The sequence below is a fragment of the Panthera onca genome, chromosome E3, assembly GCF_046562875.1.
Source record: "Panthera onca isolate mPanOnc1 chromosome E3, mPanOnc1 haplotype 2, whole genome shotgun sequence".
NCBI classification, from domain to species: Eukaryota; Metazoa; Chordata; class Mammalia; order Carnivora; family Felidae; genus Panthera; species Panthera onca.
Window position 1 is genome coordinate 15,438,662 of NC_138354.1, and position 19,591 is coordinate 15,458,252.

The 19,591-nt window shown below is 42.0% G+C and overlaps 1 protein-coding gene across 2 annotated transcripts in view; it reads right to left on the reverse strand.

The window, feature by feature from the left end:
• Positions 1-850: 850 nt before the first annotated feature.
• The window catches only part of TMEM248 (transmembrane protein 248), a 40,356-nt gene continuing 21,615 nt past the window's right edge, over positions 851-19,591 (reverse strand). For both annotated transcript variants that reach the window (XM_060649138.3, XM_060649139.3), the window contains exons 2-7: positions 12,506-12,682; positions 8,914-9,199; positions 7,162-7,312; positions 5,874-6,057; positions 4,358-4,501; positions 851-3,595 (exon numbers count right to left, since the gene is read on the reverse strand). In XM_060649138.3, coding sequence (XP_060505121.1) covers positions 3,575-3,595; positions 4,358-4,501; positions 5,874-6,057; positions 7,162-7,312; positions 8,914-9,199; positions 12,506-12,682 — 963 coding nt within the window. In that variant the 3' untranslated portion in view covers positions 851-3,574. The remainder of the gene's footprint in view (positions 3,596-4,357; positions 4,502-5,873; positions 6,058-7,161; positions 7,313-8,913; positions 9,200-12,505; positions 12,683-19,591) is intronic.

Consider the following 19,591-nt stretch of genomic DNA (forward strand, 5'->3'; position numbering starts at 1 on the left):
AATAGCAACTTGACTCGAGGCCTCAGCACAGGTCAGATTTTACACGGAGCGGACAGAAGGAAGATGGGAGCTCTTACTGACCAAGGACTCTTGTTCACACGTGATGAAGCAGGACATGCCATCTAAGAGTGCAGGGGGAGAGCAGTGAGGGGCACGAAGCGCGGCCTGTGAGAGAGACGAGGCAGGAGAGGCGAAGAGGTAGAAACAAATGGGACTGTTGAGGCATCCTGTTCAACACGGTCCTGGCCCCAAGAGTGCCTAGAGACTGGCCTCTGTGACCCTGGAGCCTGCCGGGAAGGGAGGGGAGGTCCACAGAGCCTCCGCCCATCGGGGAAGAGAAGAATTCACGTTAGCCAACACGATCTCCCTTGATAAGCTGCTCCACAAATAACTGTAGGGGATGCGCCGTCCTGGCACAGGGCGTCTGGCACATGCGGGAGCTCTGTGACAGGAGAAGGCAGAGCGGCTGGCGTCTGCTTCTGGCGGTGACTCAGGCCAAGTACACGTGAAGGGCTTATGTAACTGAGAAGGGCTTCTTCACATCCCCACGTCTACTCACATGCTCCGCAGTGGTCTCCATTGCTTAGTTTACTCACTTCTGGGCAGGATTTGGGTTAAGTCTGTGGGCACCTGCTGGTCTTCCAGGGCCGTCAAAGAGGTTTTGTACTCTCAGGGAGAAGACCTGTATGTTCGCTGAGGCCAGCTTAGTAGGAGACGCGGCCCACCCCGCATCCTGAGGATGAGCGACACGTGGAGAAAACAGGTTGCAAAACACCCCCAGTAACTGATCACATATGTTCTTCCCTTAGAAAACACCCATCAGATGGGAGGAAAACAGAGACACGGCAAATAAACTCAGATGTTTTATTCTGTAAAGCACATATGCACATATTTCAAACAAAGAAAATGAATCTGGGAGTAAATGCCGTAACAGATCAGCTACTGACCATCATGCAGCAAGGTAAGTGAGATGGGTCCGCCGGCCCTTCTAAGCCCACAGCGCCTGCAGGAGGGTGGAAAACCAGGATACTGAATCCCTACAGACTGCCAAAGAAAATGCAACCGAAACGGCAGGCTCCTAGTGACGAGAAAAACTTACAAATAGAATCAAAACTGATTCAAGTCATACAGTGAAAGCACAAAAGGAAAAAGGAAAGAGATCAATATGATCTGAAACAACCATTTAATAGTAAGTTGCTAACCTTTAATTGGACCTCCAGTCCAAGATGCCTGAGGACGCGCCAGTGCTCCCGTGCGGGGTCACTCAGAATGGCCTGTGGGCCCTGTGTGGGACGCTCTTCTAATCCTGAGGGTCCCCCAGCAAGACGCAGCAGAGGACTGGGCCTTGTCTCCAAGTGCCCAGATGTTAACAGGACTCTGGACTTCCTGAGATTCCATGAAAGTCTCTCCGGTTCCTAGACCTCTTCACCCAGGCCCATGGCCTCTCCTCTTCCCCGCTTTCTTTTTATACGCCTGACTGACTCTAGGTTTCTAGAAGATCTTTGAGAATTACCTGCTAGAGTAAATGCTGGATTTTTTAAGTGTGTGTCCTGGCCTCATGGACAAGTCATACTGTCCAGGCATTTTTGGCACTTCCTTCCCTCATGCCTAACAGAGTCCTTCCTCCCCTGGCTAGAGATTCCAGCCATTCCCTGTTATTAAAACAAGTGTAATTAACATTAGCAACAAGCTGGACTGAACAAACCAGTGAAACTGACGTTTTCCACCTGTCTTTCTCCTTTTATGTTACCCTGCCAGTTATAAATCTATCCCTGTAACTCAACGTCATGGGGATTTTATCAATTCAGTAGCAGCTTAACCTAAAATCTGTTGGTCTTAATGATACTGATGTTTCTAAAGGCCAAGCCAAATGGCTCTTTCTCAATCTTGTCTCATAAAAGTCTCCAAGTCTCTAAAGAGAAAACTAAAGGACCAGGTTAGCCATGCATCATGTAAGCAACTCATAAAAAAAAAAAAACTGGATAGACAAGTATGATCACTACACTTGAAATGTACTAAAAGGAAAAAAAAAGGGATATTAACATATTAAGTTACTACAGTGATTATTTTAATAATCTTCAGTAAGAGCCCACAATTGTTTTCCATTCAAGAATGCCTGGGATCAAATGTTCTAGGCCAATTATTTCAGACTGCAGGACTAATTCTAATTGGGAACAGACTACAGACCTGAAGTTCAGGGGAAAAAGTGCTGCGAGTCACGTCTAAGGTTTTAATTGCCCTTCTGCTACATAATGTTGCTCAGGAGAACACAGAAGTCAGTAATGACAAGGACTTATTAAGGCAAAGAGCTATTAAGGAAAAACCGTAAGAAGACAAGAAACAACAAAGGACTAGAAAAAGTAACACAATTTTTTAAAACATAAATATGGAGCAGAAAGAAAAAGGGATAAAAGATTTAGATCATCCAAATGCCACAGGAAAGAAAAATGCTTTGGGTTTTCCTGATACGTGGCAAATCAGAAGTCCTTTCCTCAAATTTCACAGGCATTGTTTCCACGTTACTGATCTACGAGCTGCCATTTTCCTTCTGAAGATATGTTCATTGCATAAAAACATATGCAAAAAGTAAAAAGAAGAAAAAAAATCCACTCCCTCTTCAAAGAAGCAGCTCTTTTACAACCATGAGACTGAATCATCTGTCTCTCTTTCTATACTGCCAGCTGCACTCCAGAAAACAGAATAGCTAATTTCTACTCTAGAGCCATTTACTTAATTTTTAAGCTCTTTTGAGTGAGGACACTGCTTTAACTTTTATAAAGGAGGGAAGGGACAACAGAGAAGAAAAGGACAGTGGCACATTCTGTGCCAACTCAACTCAAACAAGACCAGGTTCCTCACCATCCATGTGGAAAATGAAACTTAGATCTTTACCATGTAGGTGATTTTTAAATATTTAACTCTTTACTCAAGATAAAAGCACAAGTCTGTCCTAACTAGAGTAGTATTAAAATGTGACTATTTTACTTATTCTTCAAAGAAAAAAAAACAAACAGAACAAAAAAACTAAGAAAGATAGGTATGTTTCCTTGCAAGCAAACTGGAGAAAAAGGTATTATTGTTGTTACCATGATTATTAAGCCACAGACACATAAAATCCACAAAATGGATTGGTGGCTTTGGAAATGCAGTATCATATCGAAGGTGCAGACTGTTTGGAACGTTCTGTACATATCGGGCTGAAACAAGAACCAAAGCAAACCTCAACCCCACCAGCAATGAAATGCCCCTGTGACCTTGGCAAAGACGGCATGGTCTGCTCCCCAGCAGTAAGATCACGCTCCTCTCTGGCGCTACGCAGAACCATCCCAAGTCCACAGGTGAGGCTGAAGGGTTCCCGCTGCACCCAGTGTGAAGCACGTGCATCATTGGACCAATTTCGGAATAGATTTTTATAAATATATACAAATCAGTTACAGGCACTTGAAATGTCTTTGGCTGGAATAACCCAACATTGCAAGATAATATATTCACAGAGTGTCCAGGCCCAGGCTGGGTTCAGCAGGCAATGATTATGGTTCTCTCAGTCTCTCTTAGAAAACGGGCAGTTGTGGGATTAGGCATCAGCCAAAGCCACCTAGAAAAGAAGAGGAGGAGCAATCCGGTCACTCGGTAAAGCCCAGGTAACTCAGCCCCGCCCAGTACTCTTACTGAGTTCGGGTCCCCAACCAAACACCAGGGAGCCATACGGAATGCATCGATCAGGCAGGGGAATTACTAAATCCCTAAGAAAACAATGTCACTTGGCAGAGAATGAAGAGAAATCTCAAAGTCCGTTGCAGGAAGTAGCTGATCTAGTGGAACCACCATGCTGAGACAGAGTTAACAGTTTTCAAACCCTGATCAGCATTCTAGGAGAGGATTTCTCAAGCCGATAGAAACCGAGAGGAAACAGCCCTTCGGGGTTGGCTGCTCTCCAGTAGGACTTTGAGAACAATTTCCAATCAGTACCTTTTGCCAGCTAAGGCTTGGGTATACGACTGAAAATCCAAAATCATCATTTAGGCTGAGAGTAGACTACATCTGATAAAAAGACAGGAACGAGTCTCACTAATCGAACTAGTGAGTGAGCCCTATGTTGGGCTCTGTGCTGAAAGCTTGGAGCCTGGAGTCTGTTTCAGATCCTGTGTCTCCCTCTCTCTCTGCCTCTCCCCTGCTTGCAGTCTGTATGTGTCTCTCTCTCAAAAAGAAACAAACATTAAAAAAAAAAAAAAAGACAGTAACTAATTTCTCTGGTGGAAAGGTGCCATCCATAATAAATGGAACGGGGACTAAGTGGGGACTTCCTGTCTGCAGAGATCTCCAGCAAAATCTCGGCCAGACCCCACCCACTGCTCACCTTCTCAGGACAAAAGTCAGGATTGCTCTGACGCAATTTGCTGGGTCTGCCTTTGATAACCGCATAGCAAAACATTGTTATCACCATCACGAAGAGGAAGTAACTGGTGTGCATGAGATGCAAATTTATTAATGAACGGTCATCCTAAATGAAGAGAATAAACCAGAAACATCTGCACTGAGTTACTGGAAGATTTTAATGCTGGGTTTCGGGAAACAGGGTTCATAACCTCCTGACTCGCCTAAACTTTAATTCTCAAACTGAAACAAGGTTTCTCTTTTTCTCTTCTAAACTATTAAAGCTGGGTCTAAGTAAAGATGGTATTCCTGGAACCACCCACTCCTTCCTAAGGCAGCCCCCTGCCCTGGCTTCTGCACTCCTATACTGCCCAGGAACTCAAGAATGCCCTGTCCCCATTTCCCCCCACCCCTGAAGTTCCCAGAGACCAGAGGCCTTAATCCAGACCCTTCTCTTGAGTCCTCTGACTGCCCTCAGGTCACATGGCTGACAGCCCAAGACTGTGTTCCTAATTCCTTGTCACTCCCCCACCAGGAAGGCTTCTCCCCTTGGGCAGCTTCATTCCTCTGCCTTTCTCCCACTTTTCAAGTCCCTGATTCACTCCTCTCTGACCTCCCACGTGCAGTCAGTCACCAGGCCTGCCAGCTGCCGTGTCCCAGCCATGCTTCCCTCCCTTTTCCTTCACACGTCTCCAGGCCTTGAAACATCAAGCCTTGGGCTCCATCGCATAAACACATCATCAGGTGGGAGACCAGCCTTCCTAACACACTGCTTCACAAAGACCCTACAGTGTCCCTCAGCAAGGCATAAAGGTCTTTCTGGAACCTGGGCTCTGCCCAGCATCCAGCCTGATCTCCATTGGTGACTCCTTGCAGGGCCCCACCCCACCAACTTCTACAACTTGATAAAATGAGATGTAAGAGAAAAGGACCAGGCAAAGAGAAAAGAAACCCACCTGACATATAGTGACCAGAACAAAAGTAAGGGCGTTTACAATAATCCGTGCAGTCTGTTAAAAGCAGGTTCAAGTCTAAGCAGGAGGCTAAATGAGCCTCCCATCCACTGGTCCAGATCCACTGGTCTTCCTCCTTATTAAGTAAGATCCTCTCCAGCTCTCCATATCTGGCCAAAGACTCAGCTCCTCCTATTTACTTCTACCTTTCTAAATTCCAAACTTATTTATTTTGCTCAAATTGACGCTAACCAAATATTCTGAGTGGCGGTGTGACTGAGCAGACGGTATAAGCACCTCTCGTCACCCCCATGGGTCGGGCACACGACAGCTGCTCAACGAGTAACCGCAGCCGAGCAGCGCAGAAAGTGAGCAACAAATGCAGGGCTGGTTAGCTAAAAAGGTGGCCTATTTCCCCAAGTCTCTAGTCTCCCGACCCAGCTGGAAATCTAGAATGGCATGAGCTAAGCTAGCCCACCGAGGTAAAGAGGGCCTACACTAATAGTTCTCAGACGCAGGGACACACACACTACTTTTCTCACTTACATCCGGAACAATAACTGTAAGCTTGGGATTTAAAGCATGATAGACTTTTCCAATGGCCCCCTTGTAACACCAGAAAGGATTGTAATCTTGAGCGTATTTTGTGTTGGCATCTCTGGCAGTCGTGAAGATCTTGTACCAGAGCGTGGCATTGCTGTATGTGTCAGGAACACAGTGCGGTGGCTGCCTGCAGGGGAAGAGTGGCAAAGACATGTGCTCAGTGGCCTGAGACGGCTCCTCGTGTCTCCCCCGCAGCCCTGGCACAATACTGAGCACAGCCACATGCGTGGAAAGGAGAGATAAGACACATACATTTAAGGAAAATCACATGATGTTTTTCGTTCACAGATTTCTAAAAAATTATTAAACACGTAACAGAATAAGAAATCGGCGTATCACATTCACGAGACCGGTTGTTAAGACCTTTGCCTCCACAGGTCAGTCAACACGGTTCTCTCGCATACAACGTAGCCAAAGAGACACTTGCTCTTTTTAAGCCCAGTTTCTCAAATTATCTAAATTCTTAGTCACAACTGGAAGTTTTATGCACAGACGACTCCATTATATTATATATAATTGGTTATACACAGCCAATAGCAAATGTTTAACTTACCTGCTCTTGTCCTACAATCTCCAAATGTCTCAAATAGATAAATCACAGGATAACTATTCTTATTTAAAAAAGGGTTCATCACAGAATTCTTTTAAATAGGCTACGTCTTATGTATTTTATGTATCTATAGATCATTGTATCCTTCACAGAGAAAGGAGAGGCAAAAAAACCCCCAAAACCTTAAAAGACCAAGTGGTAACACTGATAGCCACGCAAAAAATTCGAAGCAGAAATTTCACCAACAGAAACTATTTCACAGAAAATAAGATTCATTTATGCTCTCAATTTAAAAAATAACTCCTTCTGAATAACGGAGACCAAAACTTCACGTCTCGGGAAGCTTCGTTATGTCATTCCGGTCACAGGATCAGCTCTTACTTATCTTTTCTGTGACATGCTTCCACCAACGGGAAAGGCAGCCTAAGAACATGGAACAAAAACCAGATGCTTTTACCACCTGCGGAAGGACTCACTCGCTCTTTAATACCTCTATGCAGAAGTTCTACCTGTAAGATTCCAAAGTCAACTTAAATAATCCTTCAGCCACGTCTGGCTGTGACAGTCCTACAGAGTAATTGACTGGAAGCCACCCTGAGAGTCTGCTGCTAAAGTGCCCCAGTCATACTCTGGTACATGGAGCTCGTGACACGCAACCACTGGGCCCAGGAAGCCACTTACACGGTGACGGGGAACACACCGGGGTTGGCCGTGAGGGTCATGCAGGCTGTGAACACCACCTGCTCACAGTGACCGTGAAGGGCGCAGTCGTCCGAACTCCAGGCTGTAGGCAGGGTAAAGGTAATGTTTATCTCCTCGTGGGCTTCCCTGCCTAGGAAAGAGAAATCGGGGTGGGGGGGTGTTTGGTAAACAAAGGTAAGACACTCATATATTTGTTATGTTCTGGGATTTCAATGAATCCTAGAATCAAACCCACCCAGGAATCCCCTATCAGCCCACAGAAGAAACACACCTGCCTTTGTGGGATTTTAGGAACAAGGGTTCTGAGCCAGGCTCTGAGGCCTGCTCACCTGGTAGAGCCACAGCTTGGCAAATGGAGAGGGGCCACTGTTTGCCAGCGCCTGGAGATGTCAGGCAAGGGCCCACAGTGACTGAGCTGGAAAGCTGGGGGCTGGGTGAGCCATGATCACCACCATTTTCGCATGTGAACAGCACTCGTACCATTTTCAAATTGCTTTTGTATGTGTTCTTTCACGTAAAGCGTGCCATTAGCCCGTGAACGTGACCACAGGAGTACTGATGTTCCCCTTTCACGTAGGAGCAGACTGAGGATCAGAAGGTCTAACGGACTTAAGGAAGGGCAGGGAACTGGTAAGGGCTAAAGAAGCTTAAACAAAAATGAAGGTCTTCTGATGCCACAGCGGAAGGCCCACTTGATGCCCAGAAGTCACCCTCACCTCAGTCCCACGGGAGCAGCTCTCGCCTGTAAAACCAGCGGGAGGCTGCCAGGCACTTTAAGCTACCTGAGGACTTTAAGAGGCTCTTGGTAACAAAGAACCAAAGATACTTCTTCTAAGGTCCAGGCCTCTGCAATGAAGCCTTTCCTAATTATCCCAGCTTCCGCTGCTTCCTCAACACTCTCCTGAATCACTTAATAGTCTGTCATGGTCAGAGGACACTATTGGTCAAAGGGCAGTGCTCACTGTTCTGTAGATGTTTTTTTATTTTTTGAGAGAGGGTGCGCAAGTGGGAGAGGGGCAGGAGAGGAGAGAGAGAGAACGTTAAGTAGGCTGTACACCCAACGCAAAACCCAATTTGGGGCTTGATCTCACAACCGTGAGATCACTACCTGGAGCTAAAATCAAGAGTTGGATGCTCAACTGACTGAGTCACCCAGGCGCCCCTAGGTGTTAATTTTTAACATTACTTAACACGCACTTAATATAGCATTTCCTTTGTGCCACGAACTATTGTAAGTACCTGATGGATATTAACTCATGTTATCCTTGTCTCTTCCATAATCCTAAAATTCCAATTGGACAAAATCAGACCTTAGCCTTTTTCTAGTTCTTTTCAGCAGCTAGGGCTGAGCTAATGTAGGCATGCAAAAATTTGTAGACTATAACAATATTTATATTTGTAGACTATTAACAATATTTATAGTATGTACTGAAAACTCCATGATGAAAAACTTGAATAAAAATTTGTGCTTGTAAGTATTAAAACCAGAACGAGGCCTTAAAGTTGCTTCTCGGCTGCTTTTATTGAGCGCCTACTACATACCAAACACTTTAAGTGAAGATGTAGTAGAAATAGTTCCTTCTTGACTTCATTTAGTTCAAACTCAAGAAAAGGGGAGACATGCAAAAATAAAAATAGTCTGATGAGTAAAGACCACATACTACTAATACTCTGCCTTCGAAGAGTTGTTGCCTAAGAAAATCTGGAAGGAAAATGGCTACACTCACACACCTGAAAGTCCAATCTGATGCCCTAAAATGGTCGAGTACAGATGGGTGACATTGCGGGAGTACCCTCCAAAGGGCTTCAGCGGGTCCAGGGTTAGGGTGATCGCAACCGAGATGTTAACTGGGCCTGACTCCTCCAGGGCCTGAGGGGACTGTGTGGACGCTCTGGCCTGCCCGCTGGTCATTGTGCTCTCCGGAGCCGTGGTGTCATTTGTGAGGTGCTTTAACGTTTCATTCTCGGATACACACAAGTCCAAATCGTTAAACCGCAGCAGAAACGTGTTCCAATCCTGCAGTAAAATGCAACAGAGGGAAGTAAGTGTGAGAAAGTCGGAAAGTGCTGCCACCACACCATCTGGCCACGATCTGATGACCCCCCAGTGTGGTGTCACAGGGCTGCGGGGGAATGACACTTCTGAGTCACTCATTTAAAACAGCAATGACAATACAGCCATCAGCCTCTTGTGTTGGTGTAACAGTGGGGTTTCCAAATCACTCTCATATTCACAATCTAAAATATGAATCCTTAACCGGCATGAGATACTAAATATACCAGGAGATTAAACCAACTTATTCAAGAAACTGTGTAGAAAACAAACCAAAATAGCACATACTTATAGATAATGATCTAGCTTCAGAACCAAACCTGAAAAGAAAGCTTAAATGAAAGTAATAAAAATTAAAATTAAAAATTAAAAGCATTCATCCAAATTTAATTAGCCAAAAAAATAATCCATTATTTTTAAGATTTTGTTTTTAAGTAATCTCTACACTCAATGTGGGGCTTGAACTCACAATCCCAAGCTCAAGAGTCACCCGCTCTACCAACTAAGCCAGCAGGTGCCCCACAGTTAGTTATTTTTTAAAAATTAGGCAGCCGTGGGGTGTCTTGCTGGTTTAGTCAGAAGGAAAGGCATGCAACTCTTGATCTTGGGGTTGTGAGTTCAAGCCCCATGTTGGGTGTAGAGATTACTTAAATAAATAAAACTTAAAAAATAAATAAGTAAATACGGCTGCATTAAAATAATTCCTCAAAAGGGCTATTCTATACATCTTGCTTTCTCTCTGTAGAATGCAAAAGTGTAGTCAATACCAATATTCATGTGGTACTTCCCCCCCTTGTCATGGACTTTGGAACATGACCACCTTAAAACAGAACAATTTCAGAAAGGAAGAGAAAAGATATTATCGGGCTTCTCTTACGGTCTGTACTGATGATTCAAATCATAAGCAATTTTAAAAACACATACAGCTCATTATGTCATGATTAAACTGAAACCAACCTAGTAAAGTACCCACCTGGTTCTATTTTAATTTTCACAGAAATGCAAAGATGAACTCAGGCTGAAACAGTGACAACAAACTAACCTAGGCTGTCCGACAGAACTTCTCTGTCCCAGCAACATTAGTCTACAAAAAGTTGCCAAATGTGAAGACAAACCCAGTTACACTTCCAATTACTCTAACACTAGCCACTGATTAAAAATGCCACTTGAGGGGCGCCTGGATGGTTCAGTCGGTTGAGCGTCCGACTTCAGCTCAGGTCATGATCTCACAGTTTGTGAATTCGAGCCCCACATCGAGCCTGGAGCCGGCTTTGGATTCTGTGTCTCCCTCTCTCTCTGCCTCTCCCTCACTCGTGCTCTCTCTCTCAGAAATAAATAAACATCAAAAAAAATTTTTTTAAATGCTATTTGATATCCCTGACTCTCCTTCAGGGAGGCGGATTTGAGGCTTTCTCTCTCGTCCCTTCGTGAGGCTACCTCTCAAAAAACCTTTTCCTTGCTGCATTAAATACAAAGCCATCTGAGCAATCCTTGAGCAGTCAAGTGAGTACCTTTACAGCATCAGCGGATCAGTGCATGGTATTTAGTAAGACTGCAACTCGATGTATAAAATTACATTCTCCCCAAACCTACAAACTCAGGAGACCTGAGCTGAAATTGAACTGAAAATTAGAGCTGAAAATGAACATTCTAGTCCCATCCCTTCATACTCCAGACGTGAGGGAACTGAGGCCCAGAGCAACTTTAAGGACTCTCCAGTCCCACAGCTGAAGGCACAATCTTGATTAAGTTTTTTGATTCACAGCCCCAAACTTCTCCCATATTCCTCAGATCCTCATTTGAAAAGAAAAGCACTAAGTTAATCATAACCAAAGTTCTGCAGTATCCTGGCACTGCTCTCCTGCAGAGTTCAAGTCCATTTTGAACAGCTGGTCAAAGCCAATGTCAGGCTCCATTTTCATTATTAAAGACTAATTATCCAGGCTACCTCTTAATCACTTAGCTTGGCTGAGTGTTCAACATGGCCTTGGGCTCTGAAGAAAAGTAATGCCAGGATGCTGCGGAGCCCTGGCTCTGACTAGAATATTCATTTTCAGCCCTGATGTGAGTACAGCCTATTTGCACAACCTTTAAAGATTCAGAGTCAGAAAAGAGGGAAAACTGAGCCAGCCAGTAGGTGTCTTCTTGGTTAGAAACTCTTTGAAAGGGTTTCATGGTAGAAATAGCTAAAACTTGTTACCTAAACTGTGTGAAAGAGTTCACTTGTGAAGGTGGCCCTTCCTGTCAAGGTATTCTAGGATCTAGAATACCAGAGAGCAGAAAAGGCCATGATCCCCATTACACAGGGTAGAACCCTCCTCTTAGTCACGAAGCACACACAATGAGGCAACGCTGCAGTCTCAACCCCCACTCCCGCTCCTACTCCCACCTAGGAACACACCCAAGAAGAAAAAGGGTACGAGAAGGAACTCCGGGAATCTACGATGACAGGTACTCATTTGTCCTAAAAGAAACTTTATCCACCAGTAAATTCACCGTATCATTAATTCAGCATTATTTCTAACATGTAAAATATATTTATTAATAGGTACATTATCATTCACTTCTGTTAAGAATTGTTAATTTTGTATTGTTTTCTTTGTATTTGCAAAAATACACCTTTTAAGATCTGTATTATGAGTGTTCAAACTATTATATGCCTAGATTAAGGATTAAAGAGCAATACCCTAATAATGTATTTAAACTGACCACAACATAAAAATCTAGAAAGCAAGTTTGTAGATAACTGAAATTCGGCCTAATAAAAAAGACAAATATATTTGGAAATAAGACCCAGGTATTCTATTTCTTTAGCATCCCTTCTTTGGCAGTGAAAAAGCTATCGGTACAGCTAAAAGAAATTCCATGACATGTGGCTTCAAAATAACAAATATTTACAGTTTCCAAAAATAGCAATTAGCTAATTTAAGATAAATTTAAATTACTTATTATTAATTTAATAACAGCAAATATGTTAGTTCCTGGTCTTCCTGACACAAACATTTTTACAAATATATTTTCCAAAATACACGCTTCATTGCTGAAATAGTCTAACTGAAACTGATAGCATTATTTAAATCAACAGTTACCTAACTAGATACCTTCTAACAAAGTGAGTCACAGGGAAGACAAAAGATTGTGAATAAATGCTGCTCTTTCTCACTGGGTTAACATGTCCCCACCAAAGAAAGGTGTGTGGAGAGCGCAAGGGTGTTCTCCCACTGCGTAAGGTCGGGCCAGCCTGACAGGAAAACTTAAAATATACAATACCTCTGCCATTTCCGGTGACTTAATCTCCTTGATTTTGAAGAAATAGCCCAAGGTCAGGAAAGCTATTGCCATGGCGCTGACACTGATCATAAAGACCACAAGGGGAGGCCGGCTGCTGATGTACAGCTTCAGGTTCTCCAGGGGGTTGATGTTGAACATTATTCTGATCAGCTCCACCTAAAAGGGATTAATCAGAAGACTCACGGACTGACTCACCCCAAGAAACCCTATGATCCCCATTGTTGTTTCCTTTAATGGTGTTGAGGGGTGAGGGGTGCCCAGCTGGCTCAGTCAGTTAACCGTCCAACTCTTGATTTCAGCTTAGGTCATGATCTCGTGGTTCGTGGGTTCGAGCCTAGCTCAGCTAACAGCACAGAGCTTGCTTGGATTCTCTCTCCCCACCATCCCCTGTCTCTTCCCGGCTCGCACGTACATGTTCTCTCTCTCTCTCCCTCTCAAAATAAATAAACTTAAAAAAAAAAAAAAAAAAAGAAAGAAACTATAAAAGAAATGGCGTTGGGGGTAATGAGGTCACTCACTACTGAACTTGAGAAATGTTTGATCATAAATCCACTCCAAAGTCTAGAAGGCAAAAACACTAAATGTGAACTGTCATTATGTCAAAGTAGTAAGATATTGAAAGATACGCATTTCTCTTTCCATCTGAATCTAATTATTCTATAATGAACACTTACTCTTCCATAAACACTATTATAATAGCACTTGATACTGCCACTTAAGATAATGCGGAACCAGGTCAGTAATATGATATAAATACATGCCAACACATACAAAAAGAAATTGAGGATGCTCTCATTTCCTACCATCCAAAGGCTGACTTCTATTTGTTCAATTCTGTCCCGTTCACTGCCATACTCATGCCCATCCCAGTGACAGGCAGAGAGGCACGTAATAAATATTTAATTATACCACTCCCCTGCTTAGAGCCCTCCAAAGGCTTCCCACTGGACCTAGGATGAGATCGGTGATAGCTCCGTGGCCCACAGGGTTTCATGATCCAGAAGTGGCACCACTTCCCCTGCTCCCTCCCTCACCGCGCTCTGGCCACACTGGCCTTGCTATTGTTTAGGATCACCTTGTCACTTTCTACAAGGAAGTCAGCAGGGACTCGGCTGGAGACTGCGCGCTGAATCTGTAGATCAGTTTGGGGAACGCTGCCATCTGAACAGTATTGTCTTCCAGTCCGTGAACCTTGCCATTCGTTTGGATTTTCTCTCATTTATTCCAAGAAGTTTTGTAGTTTTCAAAGTATACATTTACACTTTTTTTGCCAAATGTATTCCTAAGTATTTTATTCTTCCTGGAATTTTTGAACATGTCCTTTATGAAGGTGTTTCTCCCTCCCCCCCCCCCAACATTTTCCACGTTTGCTCTTTGTAAAATACAGGTTTCCACTCAATAGCCTTCCCTGACCACCCTCAGCCCCCCTTCCCCCCCTCACCTCTCAGTACCCTGCGTTAGTCCCTTCACACTGTTAAGTGCCAGTCAAGAGTATAATTAATTTTCCACTTGTGTGTTGTCTCTCATCCTTGGTTTCTGGGCTCCATGACAACAGGAATTTTGCCAGTCTTGATCACTGTGATGGCCCTGGTCCCTGGCCCCTCAATCTGACATGTCATAAGCAATTATATACATGAACAGACTACAACACTAAACAAAGCAACTAAAAAAAATCTGTGACAGCTTTTAAATTTAAGAGCAAAAAAGATGGATCCACACCTCCTAAGAACTGACAGCAACCAATTGCAATAAGGCAGGCTGTGTATTCGTTCGCCCTCACGAAAATCCTTTAAGATGGAAAGTAATATCCTTTGTGCTCTCCCCAGAGGCAACAACCATGTATGTTCTGTGTACTTTTACTACATGTATATGTCTAATCAGATACAATTACTAATATTGCATACGAAGACTTGTGAAAAATGATATACTGACTATATCCTTCTGCTATTTTCACCCAACATTCGGTTTTGGAAGTTTATCTGTTCACCTATGCAGATCTAGTTACTGAATTTATCTGCTGTGTAATATGCAGCTGTAGCTGGGTTTGGCTGGACTGAGGAGCCCAGCAAGATTCTTCTTGGGTTGCCTCAGCCAGGGCCCTGCGGCAGGCACAAGAGTGGCTCTGACACAAGTAGGTCACAGGGTAGGCCCATGTGCAACCTGACCTGGTCACACCAGACGGCTCTCCAAAGAAGCCATGCCGGTCTACACTTCCTCCAGCAATGAAAGGGCTTGCTCAGTTTCCCAACACTTGTACCAACACTTGATATTCTCAAGTAAACTTACTGATTTGGACCGATGTGGAATGTTATCTCATCATTTATTTTATTATTTTTATTTTAGAGAGAGCAAGCGCAAGAGGGGGAGAGGAAGAGAGGGAGAAAGAATCCTAAGCAGGCTCCACACTCAGTGCAGAACCAGATGCGGAGCTCAATCCCATGACCCTGGGATCATGACCTGAGCCGAAATCAAGAGTTGGACGCTCAACAGACTGAGCTACCTCATCATTACTTTAAATCGCATCTCCCTTGAACTGAGCATCTTTTCACTTCATCAGCCAGTTAGGTTCTTCCTAGGTAAACTGCCATTTACTAGTTAAGATGTTTGTCTATTTCTTATTAATGTTCAGGAGCTCTTTTTACATTCTGGATACTAAGTCTTTTCCAATTTTTTATGTTGTATGTAACTACTCCAAGTTTGTGGATTTTTCTTTAATATAGTCACAGTATTCTTGCCATACGAGAGGTTCTTGATTTTTTTAAACAGCTTTACTGAGATATAATTCACATACCACGCAATTCAGCCATTTAATATATACAGTTCAATTCACAGGATCGGCAACGATCGCTATAATTGATTTTCAAACATTTTCATCATCCCATAAAAAAACCCCATACTCTTTAGCAGTAACCTCCTATTCCTTCCAGCCCTAAGGCAACCACTAATGAACTTCGTCTCTATGTATCTGCCCATTCTAAACATTTCAAATGAATGGAATCATAACACGTGGCCTTTGGTGACCTGACTTCTTTCACTTAGCATGATGTTTTCAAGGTTCATCCACATTGTAGCACATACCAGTACTTCATTCCTTTTTATTGCCCCAAATATTCCATTGTATGAAAATTTTTTTCATACATTTTGCTTATCTCTTCATCAGTTGATAGACATTTGTTTGTACTTTTCATCTATTATGAATGCTGCTGCTAAGAACATACATGTGTCTTGTGTGGACATAAGTCTCCACTTCTCTTAGCTGGATCTGTCCTATATACCCTAAGAGCGGCACTGCTGGCTCATATGGTAACACGTTCAACCTTTGGCGGACCTGCCAGGGTATTTTCCAAAGCAACTCCCACTCTGAATTCTCACCAGTAGCGTGTGTGTTACAATTTCTCCACAACCTCACCCACACTTGTTATTACCTTTTTTATTAGAGCCATCCTACTGGATGTGAGGTGGTATCTCGCTGTGGTTTGATTTACATTTCCTCAATAGTTGTAAGTCCTTGACTTTAACGTATTTAAATGTATCAACCTTTGCCTTTTATGATTATGTGTATGTATGTATTATTTGGGTATCTTTACATGTCAGAAAGATTTTTATCATTACTTTCCTCTACAGGGTTAGAGTTCCGCTTTTGACTTTTAGTGTCTCTTAATCTACTTGGAATTGATTTGGGATTCCAGAATCTAGGTTTCTCGTTTAGTCCTTTTCTACACAGGTGGTCAACTGTCCAATTCCATTACCTGAACATGGTTTTATATTGAACGTAGATGTCCCATGGATTTGTAATGCCGTCTCTCATATACATCAAGCTCCCATATGTGTGTGGGTTTGTTTCTAGGCTTTTTCTTGCGTTCCATCACCATGTCTGTATCTCCCACCTGTATGAAATCTTGCTAATACAAGAAATCTACCGTTTTATTTTTATTCAAAATTGTCTTAGCTATTCTTGGCCCTTTACTCTGCCATATGAATTTTAGGTTCCAACTGTTAAGTTCCCAGAAAAATCTTGTTAAGATGTAAACGGGAATTGCACCAAAAAGACTATTAATTTAGGGAAGAAATGACATCTTTGTAACACTGTGTTCCCTAATCTATGAACAGGGTCTCTCTCTCTCTCTCTCTCTCTCTCTCTCCATTTTTTTGGGTCCACTTTTCTTTTTCAATAATTTTTAAAAACTTTCTCTTATGCATCTTGTTAGACTGACTCAAAAACATACTAATTTATGCTGCTATTACTGACAGTATCTTCTAAAAATTACATTTTCTGTTGTTAATGTATACATAAGAAAGACTTTGGTATACTGATCGTGATTCTAGACACATTGCTGAAATCTTTTAAATTCTAATTAGGCTATTTGTAGCTTCTCTTATTTTATGTAAACAGTCACACTACAAGCTAGTAACTGTTTCTTCTTTCCAGCCCCTATTTCATTTATTTTTCTTACGGTTTTGACTAGAATCTTCAGAGAAATGATGAATAGAAGTGGCAAGAGTAGAAATCCTGGCCTCATTTCCACCTTTAAAGGAAACACTTCACTATTAAATACAGTATATGTCAAAGGTTTCTAAAAGAAACCCCTCACCAAGTTAAGGAAGTACTCTTCTGTTTCAAGTATGCAAACAGATTATAAACAAGTGTTACATTTTAATGAATGCTTTTATCTGCAACTTAAATTTTTTCCTTTAATCTGTTGACGTGAACTATGTTGATTTTTTTCATGCGGACTCATATTTCCACTTGGATAAACTTAACATGATCAATCATGATTTTTTAAAACTACATTGCTGATTTATGTTTGCTAAATTTTATTCAGACCTTTCAGTATCTACTTGTAAGTGAGATAAGAAAATGATCAGCCATGATCACACTCTCCCTGACTATATACACTCCTTGACTGGTAGGATGAAGTCATCCTAGTATCATAAAATGAATCTGTGCAGACACGTATTTTCTAGAACATATGTAAGAAATTAGCTTTTATTTTTCTTAGAAGCTTGACAGACCTTGACCAAAAAGACCACCTGAATTCACCAAGTTTTTGTTTGGTTTTGTATCTGGTTGAGCTGTCTTAAATGCTTCATCACAGTTTTAATGATGGCCAGTCTAGGTTTTTTATTTCTACTGAGTTGGTTTTGGTAAGATGTGTTACTCTAGGAAATTACTCCTTTGATAATTGGTTTTTAATATTTCTGGCACAGTATTATTTTGTGATTTGTTCAATTTTTAACTTACTTAGAGTTATGTTTCTTTCACTACAAATGTTTTTGTGTGTTTGCCGCCTTCTCTTTTTAACCAATCTTACCATAGCTGTATTGCATTGATGTTTTCAAAGAACCAGTATTTGGTTTTGTAGACTGTGTCTAAATAATTTGTTTTCCATTTCAGTAATTTCTACATGTATTTTTTTTTTTTTTAAATAATTTCTCCCTCTGCTTTCTTTGGGTTTACTCAGTTTGATTTTTCCAACTTCTTCAGTTGGAATCTTAGCTCAGAATTTTTATTCTTCTTTTCTGAGATAAGCATTTAAGAATATAAATTTCTGCAACATACTCCTAAATTATGTTCATGCCCTTCCCACTACCACCAATCCAATCCATTAGCTAATCTCATTTTCTTTCTAAAATAGATCTCAGATTCACCCACTTTCCCCCATCTTCTTGTGAAGATGTACTAGCTCTCTACAGCCCTAAGACTTCTATATCCAAGTGTCTAGTGCATTATCTCTACACCTACACATTCCACAACATGTCCAAAACTGAACTCATCTGCTTTCCTGCCAATGTAACTTTCCCCCCTGTATCCCCATCTCAATACAGATCTCTGGAAAACATTCTAGACTACTTGGCCTTCCCGCCATATCCAAGCAATTACTAAGTGCTAAAGATTCTATTTCTTTAATATCTCTTCCTTCCTCTTCTTTTCCATACTCCTTGGCACCGGCCCTTAGTTCAAGCCCTCATCATCGTTTTCTTATAACTATCACTGAGAATCACACCTGGATCTGCATCAAATAATCCATCCTTCACATGCTGTGAGAGTGATTTTTCCAAATGCAAACCTGGTCATGTTACCACTTAAATCTCTCAGAGCTCCGATGACCAAAGGATAAAAAGTCCAAGCTCTTTAGAATGGCAGTCCACCATAAGCTAGGTCTTGCCTACTTCTCAACGATCTAACTGCTTGCAATTCCCAGGACATATTAGACAATATTATAGCTTCAAGCCTTTGAGTCCACTGGTCCTCCTGACCTTCATGAACCACCTTCCACTAGTTCACCTGCCTCTTCCAAGACTCAGCTCATGGGTTACCTCCTCTATGGAACCTTTCCTGGCCCTTCCCCCCACCCAGCCCCTCAGGAAGAAGTGACTAATTTCATTTATATCCCCTCACTATACTCTGCAAACTTCTCATATAGAAACTGAAACACCTCACTGCAACTGTGTGTATATACATCTATCTTCCGAACCAATCCGTAAGCCCCTCAACGGCAGATACAATGTCTTACTTGTCTCTGCATAATCAATATCCAGACACAAAATAGGCTATGTTTTAAAATGCACAAGTTCATTAAATGAATTCATCAAATAAATCCAGACTTAAGACATAAACTAAAATAATAATCTAGAAAGTGATTATAACAAGATTGCTGGACACAAGGCCAATATACAGAGGTCAACTGCATTCCTATATAACAGTAAGAACAAGCTGAATTTGAAATTATAAACACAATACTTATATTAGACCCCCCAAAATTAAACACTTAGGTATAAATCTAACAAATATGTACAATACGAGGAAAACTATAAAACTCTCATGAACAAAATTAAAGAACCGAATGGAGATATTCCACATCTGTGGACAGAAAAACTCAGTATGTCAAGGTGTCAGTTCTTCCCAACGTGACTTATACATTCAACGCAATCCCAATAAAAAATCCCAGCAAGTTATTTTGTGGGTATCAACAAACTTTTCTAAAGTTTCTATGGAAGATAAAAGAACCAAAATAGACAATACTAAAGCAAAAAAACAAAACTGGAAGACTAACTCTACTTGAC